Genomic DNA, 17,496 nt, shown 5'->3' on the forward strand with positions numbered 1-17,496 from the left:
GTGAGAGCAGCCCTGTGGAGATGGGTGGCCCCAGACTCAGCAGGTTGAGGGGTGACTAGGGCTGCTCCTCCCACAGCCTTCCCCATCTCAGCAACAGCCAGTTCATCCTTACAGGTCCCAGCCAAAACCCTCAGAGTCTATCCCGACTTCTCACTTTTTAGAACACTCCACATCCAATGGGTCTGCAAACCCTGTTGATTCTGCCTGTGCTATATCCAGAATTTGACCACTTCTCACCACCTCCGTCCACATGGGTCCAGACCTGTGTCATCTCTCACTTGGATTATTGTAGTACCTGCTAGGTGAGCTCCCTGCTACCTTCCTTTTCCTGTCCCACCCCTCTCCAGTCCTCAACATAGCAGCCAGGGTGTCTGTCCTCTTAAAAGCCATGTCAGACTTTGGGTCACTTCTCTGCTCAAAACCTTAGAGGTTTCCATTCTTTCTTACGAACAAAAGCCAGCATCCCGCAAGAGGCTTCACAGTGTGTCCCCATTTGTCCCACTCCCACTTGCACTGCTTTCCCCCTGGTTTACTCCCAACCTCACAGGCCTCCTTTTCCTTGAATGTGCCAGCACATTCCCACCTCAAGGCCTTTACACTTCTGCCTCTTGACAGGAAGACTGTTTCCCCAGAGAACACTAGTAGTATAAATGGCGTTCTCCCTCTGTTATTTTGGGGAAGGAATAGGAAAGCCTTCCCTGACCACTCTGTTTAAAATAGCAGCCCCCTCCATGTCCAGATCTCTTGACTACCTTCCCCTGCTTGATTGTTCTCCATAATATATATAATCATTTGCTAATCAAAATTGCATATTTTCTGTCTTTGCTAGACAGTAATCTTCAGGGCAGAGATTTTTGTTTGTTTGTTCTGCTATATCCCAGGATCTGTAACGAAAGAGTACAGAGTAAAAACTGTCGAAGTTGGGAAGTGGGATGAAGGAAGCAAGGGCTGCTGCTGGAAGAGCAGATAAACTAGTTATGTTAGACCATATAATTTATGTGTTAGCTAACTAGGATGCTCTTGAGAGTGAAAGGGATTTGGTTGTCAATTACACTGGGATGAAAGGACTGCCCTAGAATGACCAGAATGGGAGTTCTGGTCACTCTAGAGATAAATAAATCTTAGGGAAGGGTCTTTTAGGATGAGACATGTTTATGTGGGGTTGAGGGAAAAGGAGCCAACCAAGAAGAGCTTTATGATTATAGTGCAACCAAATGCCTCATTTACCCTTTGCATAAAATTGCATAAAATTCAATTTTCATAGATTTGAGACACCAGGATGGAAAGTGATTTTGAGTCAGAAAACCTGAGTTCCAGTCCTGCCAGTGAAACTTCACCCCCAGAGCTTCCATTTGGAGCTACCACATTCAGTACTGAACATTGAAGTGTTTCTCAAAGTAAGGTCTGTGGACCACCCACAAGAAAATCAACAGATTCCTGGATCCCACCATCAAACTGCCTCATCCAAATGCAGGGGAGGATGAGCTTTTAAAATCTTAAAGAGAAATAGTACCTGCTCCCTAAATTTATTGCAAAGATTAAGTGAGAATACCTTACATTTCGTTAGTGCTCAGTAAATGTTGACTTATTACAGGAATATTTTAAGGATCAACTTAGATAAGAGCTCTGAAAATTGTAAACTGAAATTGTGGTGGCCATGAGATTATGACTTGTAGATCTCTAACTACAGATAATATAATTGATCCAAGCAATTGATTGCTCTGAAATCTACCACGTTTGTCCTGTGGCCATGCTTTCCAAGTGCTCCCAAGCCAAGGAGTAGACTCAGCAGAGATTCTAAAGCAGTCCTGTTCCTGGAAGACATGGAACTCCTCTGACAGCCAACTTTGGCTTGAGGACACCCATGATGGCCTTTGCCAAACTTCCCTTAGGCTGCATGGTAGTCTATGATTCTGCTACCCAATATTCCTTCACTTAGGCTTGATGGCTCCCCTAGCTCCCTCCCCTATTTTTTGAAAGGTGTTTCCCTAATAAAATCCTTGCGTTTTAATCCTATTTGGGAGTCTACTCGAGAACCCAGACTAACATCATGAGCATCACAGAAAAGTAAGGAGGTAAGGATTCTGGGAAGATGGCTGCATATGAAGCACCAGGAATCCATCCCCCTAACTTCAACAACCAGTACACAGGTAATATTGGTCTGATGTAAGTATTTTGGTGCTGTGGAGTCTATTGAAGGCTTGCAACATCCAGGGAAGACTTATAGTAAATTGAGATTAATTTGGGGAATTTTAGCTCTTAGTTCAGCTGAGGCTACCCATCCCCCACCCAGCTCAGCCCCATGGCAGGCAGTCATGCACATGTTCCCGGAGCACCTTGCACATACCTTGCAGCAGCCAGGGTGAGCAATAAGGACCCCATCCCCCAAATACTGGGGCTCTGTTTTCTGACTAAGCTGCTTCTGATGAAGGAGATGCAAACACAGCAGCCATTGTTGCACTTACCCCTGCTTTTGCAAGCCCCTCCCCTCCAGCTGAAGGGACTTCAGGGGCTATAAACGGCTGGTGCCTACCGCCTCTTCATTTTAGTCTTTTTCCCCTTTTGCGAGCCAGACATTAAAGACTAGGACAATCAAAAGCAATCACATATATGGGGGAAATTAGAAAGTCACTGCACATGCACAGACTGAGAAGAGACCTGAAAATACCTTAAATTTACACCTCAAGCTGATGGCCCAGGGACAGCCTAGAGCAAACGAGACAACAATACAGCAAACTCTGGAGAAGAGAGACAAGCTGATTTCCAGGGTTACCACATTTTAGATTCAGTGTCAAGTTTTTAACAATAACAAATAAGGCATACAAAGAAAAAGGAAAATATTGTCCAAAGGAAAGAAAAGAAACCAACAGAAACTATCCCTGAGAATGACCTAGTGGCAGATCTACTAGACAAGGATTTTAGAACAAATGTTTGAAGATGCTCATGGAACTAAAGAAAGATGTGGAGAAAGTCAAGTAAACAAAGTATAAACAAAACAAATACCAGTAACAAGATAGAAAACATAAAAAGAAACCAAAAAGTTCTACAGCTGGAAATTACAATAACTGAAAGTATTCACTAAAGGGACTCAAAGGCAGATTTGAGCAGGCAGCAGAAAGAATCAGTGAACTTGAAGATAGGAGAATGGAAATTATTGAGTCTGAGAAACAAAAAAAAATTTGAAGAAAGGTGGACAGAGCCTAAGGGACTTTGTGGGGCACCATCAAGCAGACTGACAGACACATACATTGTGGGAGTTCCAGAAGGAGGAGAAAAAGGGGCAAAGAGAATGTCTGAAAAAATAATGGCTGAAAATGTCCAAAATTTGATGGAATATGTGAATATAACCATACAAGAAGCTTAACAAACTCCAAGATGAACTAAAAAAGACCCACACCAAGACATACTAAAAACAAACTGTCAAAAGAAAAAGACAAAGAATCTTGAAATCAACAAGAAAAAAGCAATTCATTACATACAAGGGATTCTCAATAAGATTATCAGAAGATTTCTCAGAAACTTTGGAGGCAGAAGGCAGTAGCTGATATATTAAAAGTGCTAAAAGAAAACACTGTCATCCAAGAATCCTATATCCAACATATCACAAAAGGACAGATTCCGTATGATTCCATTTATATGAGGTACTTAGATTAGACAAAATCGCAGACAGAAAATAGAATAGTGGTAATGAAGAGTTATTGCATAATAGGTATAGAATTTCAGTTTTGCAAGATGGAAAGAATTTTGGAGATGGGTGGTAACAATGTTTACACAACAATATGAATATACTTAATAGCACTGAACTGTACACTTTAAAATGGTTTAGACCGTAAATTTTGTTATGTGTATTGTACCACAATAAAAAATTGAAACATGATGGTAAAGATGCTGAGGAAAGATATAGAGAAGAGTAGGCTTGAAACAAAACTATTCAATAGTTTTAGGGTCTTACAGTGATTGTCAGATTCTGTACAAAGGGAAGTTAGATGGCCTAAGGAAGAAAAACTTTAGTGGAAACAACCAGTATTTAAAGGCTTTTTCATTTGTACATCATCTTTCTTTCCCATTTTTGTAAAAATATCACAAAGCAAGATTCATGTGCTCATTATACAATTTTTGGAGTATGTATTTAAATTAAAACTTAAATTTTTTAAAAAAGGAGGTGATATAATAATTTTAAACCAACTGTGGTATTTTAACATCTAATATTTTTTTGTTAATTTTGATTGTCATGAACAATCACTTTTACAGAACAGGAAATAATAAAAATGTTCTACTTGAGTAATAATTTTTAAATGTATTCTAAAATTATGTGAGGGCACTCTGACAAGACGACTCTTCCACTTCTGGTAACGTTGGACCAACTCTTCTGCTGAAGACTGCCAAGAACACTAGGCAAATAACGTAAGCTGCCACAATTCCAAGAACTGGCCTCAGGGAAATGGGAAGAAACCGACCCTGGAACTGAAGACTAACTATACTTAATAAGATGACGCTGATCAGACCATTGCTCTTGATGGCCAATTTCAAGATGACTGTCAGGGCTGACTGTGCTGTTTCTGCAAGTAGCCCCCTCCCTTTACCTATAAAAGCTCTTACCCACTGATTGTCAGCTGATCTGGAAGTTTAAATGTTTGCTGGTCTGGAAGAGGCAGCTGTACTGTGCTAGAGGGAAAAATTTGGAGTCTGGGCCCACCAATTGTGCAAACCCTTGTACACTACCCCATGATCTGAGTGGAGGACTTTGAATGGTTGTACCGTGGTAGTAAATTAAACCAACCCTCACATAGATTGCAACCTGACTTGGAGTCAGGTGGGGGCCCAGAAATCTCAAGCCCTAAACTTGGATAAAGGTGATCCTGAATTGCTGGTTCCACTCCCCCCACCCCAGGCACCAAGCTAAAGCAAATAAAATATTATTTGTGGAAAATCATATAATCCTAGGCTTTGAATTATTTCTACAGATATTTTCCAAGTGCCAAATCAAGCATATATTCAAAGATAACTGGGTCTACAAGGAAACAAGTCATCATGAACAAGGACCAGCAGAAACAGCAGACAATGGAAAAAGACCCACAGGAAGCCCAAATACCAAAAATATCAGACACAGAATGTAAAGCAACTATGTTTACTATGTTCATTAGATAAAAGGAGAAACTTGAACATTTTAGAAGGTGTTATGGGCTGAATTGTGACCCTCTCAAACCCAAATTCATGTATTTAAATCCTAACCCCAGTACTGCCAAATGTGACTTATTGGGCCATAGAGTCTTTAAAGAGGTAAGGTTAAATGAGATCACTGAGGTGAGGCTTAATCCAATATACCTTATGTCCAGTATAAGAAGAGGAGATTAAGACATGGACACACACAAGGAAGGACCATGAAGGCACCAGAAGAAGAAAGCCTTCTACAATCTAAAGAGAGAAGCTTCAGAGTGAAACCAACTCTGACACCTAGATCATGAACTTTCAGCCTCCAAGAAGGTGGGAAAATAAATTTCTGTTGTTTAAGCCAGCCAGTGTATGGTAATCTGTTGTAGCAGTCCTGGCAAACTAATAAAGAAGGGAACCAGAGACTGTTTAAATTGACACAGCAGATTTTAAAAGATTAACCAGGTGGAAATCTGAGAACATAAAAATACAATACACCAAAGAAATCAATGGACAGGTTCAGAAGCTGATTAAACACAGTTGAAGACAAAATTAGGGAATTCCCTGGTGGGCCAGTAGTTAGGACTCAGTGCTTTCACTGCCAAGGGCCTGGGTTCCATCCCTGGTCGGGGGACTAAGGTCGTGCAAGCCACGTAGCGTGGCCAAAAAATAAAACAAAAAAATAATAAATAAAATAAAATTCGTTAACTGAGTGATAGTTGAAGGAAATCATCTGTAATGAAGTACAGAAAATAAAAAATGTGGAAAATAGAGGCTAAAACCTAAGAGATGGAGAATATAGTAAGAAAATCAACCAGTCTGTAACTGGAGTCACAGAAGAAAGAAAAAATGAGAAAATTGAAGAGATAATGGCTGAGACTCAGTCAGAAATGACTGGGGTGGGGAGAGGGGGAAACACCAAAAGAAAGAGTCAAGAATCCCAAAGAGGTTAAATAAAAAGAAATCCACATCTAAACACATCAAAAATTGTACCACAATTTTTTTTTAAAAAAAGCAAAAGAGGATATATTACAAGGAATCAGGGGGAAAAAAATTACTTTCAGAGGAGAGACATTTAAGCTATTTCATTCCTCAACAGAAACAATGGATACCAGAAAATAGTAAAATTATAGTTTCAGAGTAGTAAAATGATATCTTCAGCAACCTGAAAGAAAATAATTGTCAACTTAGGATTCTATACACAGTAGGATATGAAGATGAAAAAAAGACATTTTGAGACAAAAATGGAGAACATTCACAAGCAACAGATCTGCACTAACAAGCCGAAGATAATGATCCCATTTGGAATATTAGGAGATAAAAAAGGAATGAAAAGCAAAGAAAGAAGTCCTAAACCAACCAAGGCTGCCTACCTCTGAGATGGGGGAGAAGTAAAAGCTGCCTGACACTAGAGAAAAGTAGGAAACCCATTACTAGGGTCCTGAATAGATACAAAACAGAAGTCTGCTGCCTGATGGGAGGGCAGGAAACTCCCTCCCCCGCAAGCCCCACTGTCATTACAAGGCAGAGTTCAGATGCTCATGTGCACAGGGCCTGTCTATGACTAAGGCTGAAGCAGAACTGAGAAAAACTCCCTGCCACCAACATGAGCCTTGCGTCATAAAGCGAGCAAGGGCAAGCTGCTGCTGGGGAAGGGGCAAGAGCATGGAGGCAGATTCCCTCTTGTGCAGGCATGCAGGAAGTGTTGAATGCTGAAGCTCAGGAACACTAAGAAAAACTCTGGATTCCAGGTCTCAAAGTAAGCACAAGGTCTCAGCAGCCCACTATCATCAGAAATGAGGAATTGATTAGATGTGCTTATCAAATGATGACACAGCAGAGGAAAAAGTCATGAACTTGATAAGTTGGTAGAAATTAGACAAACGAAACAGAGAAAAACATGGAAAAAACAGAACAGACTATCGAAGAGCTGTGACACAATATCAAGCATGTGACTGAAGTAGCAGATGAAGACAGGAAAAATGTAGCAGAAGAAATGTTTGGGAAAATAATGGCTTCAAATTTTCCAAAGTCTGTGGTAACAAACCACAGATCCGGGAAGCTCAGAAAACCCCAAGCAAAATGAACACAGAGGCAAAAACACACCCAGGCACTTCATGGTCAAACTTCTGAAAACCAGGGATGGAGAAAATATGACAAGCAGCCAGAGAGAAACAAAGGAGCAAAAATAAGAACTACAGCAGGGTTTTCATTTAAAAACTATGTAAGCTAGAAAGCACTAGCGTGACATCTATTAAGTACTGAAAAGGATGGGAGAAGTCAACCCAGAATTATATACCCAGCAAAATCATCTCTCAAAAATGAAGGTGAAATAAAGATTTTGTTTGTTTTCATCATAGGTGAGTTCAAAGCTTTCATTTCCATCTCCATCTTTGGAGGCATTTTCAAGTGCCCTCTTAGAAGAGTGGCTTTCCAGTGTTCTAGCTTTCCCTTAGACTTTTTAAAAAAAACTTTCAATCTTGAGATAATTTCAAACTTTAGAGAAAAATTGCAAGAATAGGTCAAAGCATTCCTGCATGCCCTTCACTTAGATTGCCCAATTAATATTATACTGCAACGATTTGCCTTGTGACTCTTTCTTCATTTGTATTTATGCATATTTTTTTCCTGATGCCTCATTATTCTTCTAGTACTTGTGTATGATTTCCTAAAATACAAGGACAATGTCCTACAAAACTATCTGTTCACAGTGAACTAACTTTGATATAGTATTATCATCTCAACCACAGACACCATTCAAATTTCACTGGTTGTCCCAAGAATGTCCTTTATAGGTCCAGAATCCAATCCAGGATCATTCATTGCATGTAGCTGTAATATCTCTTCAGTCTCCTCAGTCTTTGCTGTCTTTCATAACTTTGACAGTTTTCAAGGGTACTGGCAGTTATTTTGTAGAATAACCTCAATTTGTATTTGTCCATCTTAAGTAGACTCAGTTTATGCACCTTTAGCAGGAATATCATATAAATGATGCTGTATTCTTCTCAGTGCATTATATCAAGGGACACACAGTTTTGTCTTGTCCGATTACAGGTGGTGTTAACTCTTATCACTTAAGATATGCCTGCTATGTTCATCACTGCAAAGTTAAATATTTTGTACTTCTTAGTTGATAAATTACTCATATTACTTGGAATTTTACTGTAGAGCTTTTTCTTCTTACCCACTTATTTATTTATTTATATCAATATGGACTAGTGGATTCTTATTTTTTTATTCATGGAGTTAAAACCCATTACTGTTATTATTTACTTTGATACTCAAATCGTTTCAGATAAAGCCAGAGGGAACCCCTTTCGTCTGGCTTCTGTATCCTTTAGACATGTCACCATCATTCCTTGAGCATGTTCTTACTTTCTGGAATGAGATGATCCAAGTTTATTTTGTACTTTCCTTACCCCAGCCCTCGAATCAGCCATTTCTCCCTGGAGTTCTGCTACCTTTTAGTAGAGAATGGTATTCAGAAATCAAGATATGGGTTTGCCCCTGGGGCTCATTGTTCTTGGCCTGTCTAGGGGATAGAGCTCACAGATATATGTACAGTCGACCCTCAGCACCCATGGAGCATTGGTTCCAGGACACCCAGCCCCCTCCCCCACCAACCACAACCATACCGAAAATCCCCGGACGCTCAAGTCCCTTATATAAAATAATGTGGTGCAGTCGGCTCTCCATCTTTCCAGGTCCACATCCATGGTTACAGAAGGCTCTGTGTATGTATATCGCACACATGTACATACACACACAACTATATCTATTTCTACATTTATCTACATATATAAAAAGCTGCGTGTTCATCCAGATACCTCCAATTCCAATCCAACTCCACAAGATTTATTCTAGTCTTCCTCGTTTCCATCTTTGTAAATCCGTTCTCCGACAATGAGAAGCCTGGCTCCCATTATTTTCAGTGTATTTACTTATTTGTTCAATCCCCTTATATGTAACTAATCTCTGACCCTGCCAGCCAAGGACTCTTCAGCTTTGTGGTGACCACATGGGCTACTGCACAGAGAGCGAGAGGCAGTGCTTCAGGTTTTGACTCTGTGATTCCATAGCATTGTGTCAGCCCTTTGATGCTTGAAGAATTGTTTACCCTTTCCTCAACACTTTTTTTCTTTTTAAAAAAATTTTATTGAAGTATAGTTGATTTACAATGTTGTGTTAATTTCTGCCGTACAGCAAAGTGAATCAGTTTCCTCCACATTTTTAGTTGTTTTCAACAAGACTGGTGTCCAGAATAAAACTGCCTGCAGTAGTCTCATAAATTGAATTAAATATTGTTTTTATGTGCTCTGTGAGGAGAAAAGGTCAGGAAGCACTGCTTTGGGTGTTGTCCATTCTCCATGTCCAGTGTTGCCTGGATCAGGTTTCGTTGTGGTTCCCCATAAGCTTGGCCAACTCTAGGCAAAATCTTAAATTGAACCACTTTCATTATATCCAGTATTCAATGGTAGCTCAGTTGCAATTCTCAGTTACAATCTAGAAAAGGAGAAGCAACACACAGCTCTCCCTAGCCCAAACTTCAGTATGTGTAGGAGTCACCTGGAGGTCTACTTAAAATGCTGAATCTGTTTCACCTAGTCTGGGGTGGGGCCTGAGATTCTGTATTTCTAACAAGTTTCCAGGGGATGCAAATCCTGTGGTTGGAGAACTGTGCTCTGAGTAGCAAGAGTCTCTATTCAACACCTTTATTCCAGTGGTCAGCAGGGAGGATACTAAATTATACAACCAGTAAAACTTAGATGTATTTTTAACCTTTAGATTTTTTTCATTTGTGCACACACACGCACACACGCGCACAGAAGAGCGGAGTGAACCCCAAAGTACCACTGGCATTTACCAATCTTATTTTATAATTTCTCCGGCCCCTGACCTTTCTATTCCTAGAGTATTTTAAAGCAAATCCAGCCATTATATTGTTTCAGTGTGCACCTCTGACAGACAAGGCTTAAAAAAATAATAACCAGTGTCGTTATCACATAAAGTGAACAATACATATAACCCAAAATTAACCATAATTCCTTGACATCATCTGATATTCAGTTCCTATCCATATTCTCAGGTTCAGGCAATAGATGAGTGCACTGGTCAGCTGCTCCAGCTCCCAGTTCACTCCCCTTAGCTGAACACCTGTTGCCACGGTACTTGGGCTTTCCTTCGGGGCTGAGGGCACAGGTATATCCCTCCCCAAACCGTCTTTTATGGCTTGCCAATTTCATTCTTGGAGGAACTCTGCTAATAAACAACAGCACAAGCTTTAGGATCATGTCCTTTGACCCACCTTCCTGGGTCTCCTCTCAGCCCTGTAGCCTTGAGACTGGGACAGGAAACAGGAGAGCTGGACAGTTGGCCCTGTCACAGGTGGGCAGCCGAGGTGACCGTGATGTAGACATTTGAAAGAGGAGAGACCGGGGGCAGGCGGGAGGGGATCAGGCCTCCCAAACTCTTCTAGCTGCAAACTCTAAACTTTTCCCAGGCATCCTCCCATTGCCAGGATCCCATTCCGTTGTTAATCAGTGTACTGATTGGGTTGTGAGTGGTCAGCTGACTCTCCAGCTCTCCAATCTCTGGCCATAGCCACAAAAGTCTTCTCTTCACGAAGGATCACACGGAAGCTTGTTTCCACCCTGCCTTCATGCTGCCCGCTGGCCCAGAGCTTGTCTCTCTCACAGCCTATCTCTGAAGCAGCCAGCACACTCTATCCCGACATTTTCCTACCAAGTCCCAAGCCTCTGGTGGTCCCTGAACCGCAAGAGATGACACGTGGTTTCCCAGCCAACCGCTCCTGACCAGATAGTGAGGGCGTCCCAATCCCCCGCCTGGGACAGAGAGGCCAGCCTCTGGGCTCCACACCCCACCTGCTCAGCGACACCTGGAACAGGAGCCCTCACTGCAACGCTCACTTTCTAGGTTCCAAATTTGGCATTAGTCTGGGCTCTTCTGGCTGTGTGTGACAGAAATCAAACGCACAATTGTTTCAGCCAAAAGGGGTTTATTTCTTGAGAGGGTGTGTGGACCTCATGAAACGGCCTGGTCCCAGGAAAGGCAGAGGGAAACGGGCTTCCTCTTGTCTGTCCCGCCTCTTCTTGTACGAGACCCCCTCCGAGGGGCAAGAAATGTGGCCCCCCCCAGCCCCAAACTTCAGGCCTCACAGAAGTGCCCTCAGTGCTGCTGGCCTCAGATGCCCAGGTCCACCTCAGTCCCATTAGGTTGGGACGCCTGGGGTGGGGGGTGAGCTAGGCATCAGCTCCCCAGGTGACTCAAATGTGCGCACCCAGAGCCGAGAACCGCTGCTTTAGAGCCTCAGGCACCCAGAGACACTCTTCTGTAGTTCTTGCTCATAGTTCCAGGGGGCGGGGCTCAGGTGCCCACCCCCTCCAGCCCCTGAGACGCCCCTGTGTACGTGCAGCCGCTGCCACGCTGGGGCGCCTGTGGATGATCCCACAGCAGCTCTGCCATCTGCTTCTCCCCTCCCACCCCTACCTTCCCCTGGAGAGTGCATGTGCGATAATCATCTTGTCTGACTTCACCTCTCAGAGGTACGTCAGGGGAGAAGGCTGAGCTGTGTCCTTAGGATCTGGTGACTTGGTGGGAGATGTCCCAGGACAGGTGGTGGAGGAAGCCAGGACAGAGCTGGCTGAGGAGGGTAGGGGAAGGCAAGGGACAGCTCTTTCCAGTCAGGAGAGACAGAGGGCAGAGGCCAGAGAGAGACTCAGGGTCCCGGGAGGATGTCTGGGATGGAAGAGGCCTGAGCATGAGGGCAGGGGCTGATCTGGGTTAATTTTCCCTTGACTGGGGGTCTCCAATCAAGGAGGTCCTGGTGCCAACCCAAGGACAGGTAGGGAGGTTCCTGATCAGCTTGGATGTGCTGTGTAACCCACACTGGATCTGTCTCCCTCTGTGCCCAAGGACCCCAGGGACCAGCTCTGACCTCTCTGAGCCAGGCCCCACCCTCATCATACCAGGGACAGATCAAATGACACCACACTCAGGGCTGGATGTTCACTTTTCTTTCCAAAAGATACCAAACACCCGGTCTAGGTGTGGCAGGGGGACAGAGCCAGGCTGGGGAACCTGGACATTACACACCCAGGGGGCCCTTGGTGGAGGCAGACAATTTAACAACTGGTCTGAAAGTCAAAAGAGAGGAGAGCTGGTTAGCGGGGGGAGCAGCAGGCAGTGGGGAGTGGCAGGGGCTATGGGGTTCAGGCACGGACCCAGGGACTGGCCATTGCGGCTCACAGCAGCCCCACTGGGGCCCATGTCCAGGGCAGGGGTGACATGGCCTGCCTTAGCCATCTGTGTGGGTGTCCATGCAGCGCTAGGCATACTGCGAGACCTGAATTCAGAGGCAGCGGGGCCAGGCCTCCTGGTCTCTCTGAACCTGTTTCCTCGTGTGTAAATCGGGGACATTGGTCCCCTGGCACTGCCTCCTTTGTGGGGTTGCTGTGAGGAGCCCATAGGCCGGGGGAGGCGATGGGCTCTGGTCACCCCACGGCACTGGGCACCCAGCTTGTCTTTACTGCTATGTCCTCGAGGCCCAGCACAGAGAAGACACTCACATAGCCTGTCAGTGAGTAAATAAGTGGTCGTGAAAGGGACTGCAGCTGGCCGGGGTGTGGACAGGTCCGTGCCCGTGCTTGCACCTGTGCCGGCCATGTGTGTGCGCCTGAGGGCTGGGGCCTGCCTCCCACCTCTCTCTGAGTGTCTGGGTCTGAGTCTCAGAGTGCAGGGTGGGTGCCTGGGTTGGGGACAAGTAGCTCAGAGCCTAACCGAGCTGGGGGGACACCCTGCACCCTCCTGGCCCCGCCCGGGGTGCTGGCAGGGGCCGGCGGATGCTGCGCGGGGCTCAGACATACTCTCGGGCAGCCGCCGAGGGGCCGGGCCGGTAGGGCTGCGGGCTGCTGTTGGATCTCTCGGGCTCCTGGCACGTGCAGCAGAGGAAGGAGCCGCCCAGCATGGCCAGGCCGGCGGCGGCCCAGCCCAGAAACAGGGCTGGACCAAACTCGTACCTGCAAGGGGTGGAGGACGCCATCAGGTGTGCCTGCGCCCCCGCCCCGTCCCGTCCTCCCCCGGGGGCTCCCGGCCTCCGCCCTGGCAGAGCAGAGGGCGGGCTGGACGTGGGGAGCTGAGGCTGGGGCCTCACAAGCGTCCTCGGACTCGCCCGGTAAGTTGGGATGAGCGCTCACCCTTCCTCCCGCCCCTGCCCAAGCACATCAACACCACCCGGGGCGACCCAGCTCAGGCTGGGCTGCTCCGCGCAGCCTCGAGCCCCTTTCCTCCTCCGGCCAGATGAGGGGGCGTGGGGGGGCCTGCCAGGCCCGTCGGGGAGAGGAGGAGCGGGGTAGTCCTGCCACCACTCTCGGTCACGGTCTGGCCCACGGAACTTGCCGCCGGGCTCCCGCCGCCCTCTGGAGAAGGCCAGTCTCCTCCGCTGGCTCCACCTGGCACTCCCGCCTCTCCACGCACAAGCCTAGCGGGCCAGCCCGGCGCCCCGTCGGCAGCGCCCGGATCTCCCCACCTCTGTGCCTTTGCACGAGGCGCCCCCTGCCGGAGCGTCTCGCCTCCGGTGCTCCGCCTCCAGGGCCCAGTTCAGATGCCACCTTCTCCGAAGGCTTCCCCTGACCCCCCTCCGCTCGCCGCCTGGCGCTGACTCTCACTGGGTGGCTGATCAGTTCCTCGTCTGTCTGGCTCCCTGGGGAGCAACTTGAGGGCAGACAGCACCGGATTCATCCATGTCCCCAGGGCCCAACACAGGACCTGCAACTCAGGCAGCCTTGCGGAGTGCTGAAGGGACAGGAGCAAGCGCCAGCGTGGCATCTCTGAACAGAGCTACCGCTTGCTTGGCAGGTTTTCATGGCTAGAGCTGCCAGCCCCAGGGAATGAACCTCACTCCTGAAGACTTCATTTCCTCCCCCTCTCCACTCTGCTGCCTCCTCCAGGGAGCCCTCCCGACTGCAACAGCCCAGGCATCTCTTTTCTCATTCTCCCTCCACCCCAGGGCCCAAGGCCTGTTGGGTGTTTGGGGTTGAGACTATCCCATTCTCTGCTCCCCAAAGAGCTGAGAGGTAAGGGAGGGGCCAGGCCCTTCACAGAGCCCCCTGTTCGGCCCCCATACCCTGGCCTTACAAGTCCTGACCACTCTAGCTCCTAAATATCTCTGGGCCTACTCTCCACTGCTAGCCCCCGGCCCCAAGCTCTCTGCTTTCATCAGCACCTTACTGGCCTTGCTCCCTCCCCACCATTCTGCACACCACAGCCAGAGGGACTGTCCTGCCTTCCACACCAGGACGCAGAAAAAAACCTTCCTATGGCTGCAAGGCCCTCTGCCATCTGCCCTTAGGACTTTTCCAGCCTCATCTCTCTGGCCCAAAGTCACTGTGCCTCCTACAGAAATAACAGCCCAGGCACTGTGCTAAGTCCCTCACCTGCACCATCTCACAGAACCCTCACAACCACACTGAGCTCCATCCTCGGTCCTAGCTGCCTTTTACAGGGGAGGAAACCAGGCACAGGGAGGTTAAGGAACTTGCCAGTCACACAGCCAGCCCGTGCAGAGCTGGGATTTAAATCCAGAGCCAGGGCATTTAGCTACTGGGGTGGCGTTCAGGGCCCAGCCACGGCTGCTCCCCACTCCAGAGAGCTTCTCAATGACAGCACCTGGGGCTCGTCCGTCCCCTGTTTCCCCCTCCAAGTGCCCTGCTGGACAAAGGCCAGTGGTCCCAGAAGAGGTGGAGTGGGAGGCCCAGCCTGTTACCTGGCCCAAGCCATGCCCTGGTGCTCACCTGGCGTTGACGGGTGTGCTGGGGTTGAAGAACTCCTGGGTCACCAGTGTGGCATACCACGAGACAGCCGTCAAAGTGCAGATGCCTAAGGACAGGGTCGGGGGGTCTCAGCTCTGCTCTGGCCTCCAGAGGGCCCCCCAGGATGGGGCTACCTGCCACGGTCAAGAGGATGGAGGAGGAGCCAGGCACTCACCCGCCAGGAGGAAGAGCACACCCCCAGCGATGGCCACTCGGCCCTTGGCGATGGGGTTGCTATCTCCGACCCGGGTGCACTTCATACCGATGACACTGAGGACCATGGCCACGAAGCCCAGGAGCACGGCCACCACCATCAGGGCTCGCGCTGACTGGATGTGACCTGGATGGGGCGGGAGGGATTGAGCGGGGGGGGGGGAGGGGGGGGAGAAGTGGGCGGGGGGGAGGAGCCCAAGATGCGAGGGGCGGGAGCTAGAGCAGGATGCTCCTCCTGGGCTACTACCTGCAGCAGGTGTGAGGGGATCCTGAGGGCTCAGGTGACTACAGGGCGTGAGGGCAGAGTGTGGAGGCTGCGCCTCACCATTTAACCCCACCGTTCGCTCTCCCTGGAAGGTTCTTCCAGGTAGTGTGTGGTGACAGGGTGGTATGAGTTCTCCCATCAGCTGCTTTCTGGCCAGGCGCCTCCCTTTGGGGCCCACCCCTCCCAGGCAGCGGGGGGCAGCTTCTCCTCAGGCCTTTCAGATTCACCAGAAAGAGGACCTAGGGTGTCTGAGGCCCAGCTCAGCCCAGGTTGGCCCTTGGACAGGGATGCCTCCCCCATTGTCCTTTCCGACTCTAGTTACCTTCCCCTGTGCCCTTTGAGTCACCCATGGTAGCTGTGTGCCTGCTGCCGGCGTCAGTCCCGGGCCTGGGGGGCAGCTCAGGGGATCTGGGTCCCTGAGGGAGGCCAGATGACCTGCCTGGTCCGGAGTGGCGGGGGCCATGGGACAGCAGCCCAGCTCAAGCCTGTGTGGCCCTGGGGCGGAGGGCGGGCGGGTCGGCCCCCAGCCAGGGGTAGAGCTGCAGTGGTGCCTGTTTACGAGCCAGCTTGTCAGGCTCAACCCCTACACCCCAGGGGGAAGAGAGCCACCCGTGTGCCCAAGCGCCTGGGTGTGGACGTGCATGTACACGTGTGTGGCTGTGTGTCTGTGCGTGTGGGTACGTGTACCCGAGTGCCAGCATACTTGTCTACGTGGCAGGCCTGGCAAGTAGGTGTATGCGCAGAGTGTGTCTGCAGAGTATGGAGAGAAATGGAGGGAAGGGTCTTGACTTAGAGCCTCTGAGTGCCAAGCACTCATCACCTCTGACCCAGAGTCCTGTGAAAGTCCTAGTCCCCTTTCCAGATGAGGACAGAGAGGGTCAGTGACTCCTTCAAGGTTACAGTGGCAGAGCTGGCATGTGGACCCATGGCTGCTGGAACCTAGAGCCCCTGCCCCCAGGAGGGCACCAGGCTGGCCTGGATCTTCATGAGTGCACGGGAGGCAGGGGCTGGAGAGGGCAACCCAGTGCAGACGGCAGACCGTGGGAAAGCTTGCTCCGGACCTCCCAGCCCCATATCCCACCTCCCCATCCCAGCGGGCATGAGGCCTACCTTCCAGGGCAAGCAGCGAGTCATAGAGCTTGCACTGCACCTGACCGGTGCTCTGGGAGGCGCAGGACATCCAGAGCCCTTCGTAGAGGCCTACGGCGGTGATGATGGCGTCGCCTGCGTAGGAGGACTGCTTCCACTGCGGGAGCGCTGTGCTGGCAATGATGCCCACCCAGCCACCCAGGGCCAGGAAGTAGCCCAGGAGCTGAAGGCCTGAGTTGGCCATGGCCCAGGGGAGGGGATGGGGGTTCCAGGGCTCAGGGCTGGGCCAGGGTCCCTGGGGGGGCCGAGGTCATGGCCAGGTGACAGGAGCAGCTGGGTTGGGGGTGGGGTGCGGCAGGTGGTCAGAGGCTGAGAAGGAGAGGTGACAGCCCTGCAGTGGTAGCAGCAAAGGCAGTGGCTTCAGGCTCTAGAATGCTGGGGGAGGCCCGAGCTGGAAAGGCCAGGGGCCCGCCCACAGCCGCCACCTAAGCCAGGGCAAGGTCCCCAGCAAAGCTCCTGCCCAGCCCCCGGGGGGTGGGGCATGGGGCGTGGCCAAGGTGGTGCCCCTCCCCAGGGATGGAGAAGGGAGGGGCTGGGAGGAGTGACCCCCGGCTGGCCCTCAGGGCCTTTCCCCTAGGGAAACCCCTTTAGGAGCCTGATAAGGGTGCCCTAAAATTCTCCTAATTCCTGTCCCAAACACCAGCACTGAGGTGATGGACTTTGCCCTTGCACTGCTGATGTGACCCTTGGGGTTTTCTGTCCTCTGACTGCAGGACAGAAAGAAAATGGAACTCCAATTTGCAGGAGGTAAGACTAGGGTTAGACACTGGGGAGAACTTTTGGAGCGGGTTCTGAGGTCAGCTATGGAGAGACTGTGTTGGGGAGGGGTGTTGGGGAGTGGGGGTCCTTGGTACCTGGGGCCCATGTGTATCCAAAACAGCAGAGGCCAGA

The 17,496-nt window shown here is 49.1% G+C and overlaps 1 protein-coding gene across 1 annotated transcript; it reads right to left on the bottom strand.

Annotated features, from left to right (window-relative positions):
- Positions 1-12,256: 12,256 nt before the first annotated feature.
- Positions 12,257-16,789, bottom strand: CLDN19 (claudin 19; the record flags this gene model as incomplete). Its single annotated transcript, XM_082614352.1, has 5 exons — positions 12,257-12,305; positions 13,035-13,187; positions 14,961-15,045; positions 15,154-15,318; positions 16,567-16,789. The coding sequence occupies 5 exons, from the start codon at positions 16,787-16,789 to the stop codon at positions 12,257-12,259; spliced, it is 675 nt and encodes a 224-aa protein (XP_082470478.1).
- Between the last annotated feature and the right edge of the window lie 707 nt (positions 16,790-17,496).

The sequence above is a fragment of the Mesoplodon mirus genome, assembly GCF_964341445.2.
Source record: "Mesoplodon mirus genome assembly, chromosome: 3".
Classification (NCBI taxonomy): domain Eukaryota; kingdom Metazoa; phylum Chordata; class Mammalia; order Artiodactyla; family Ziphiidae; genus Mesoplodon; species Mesoplodon mirus.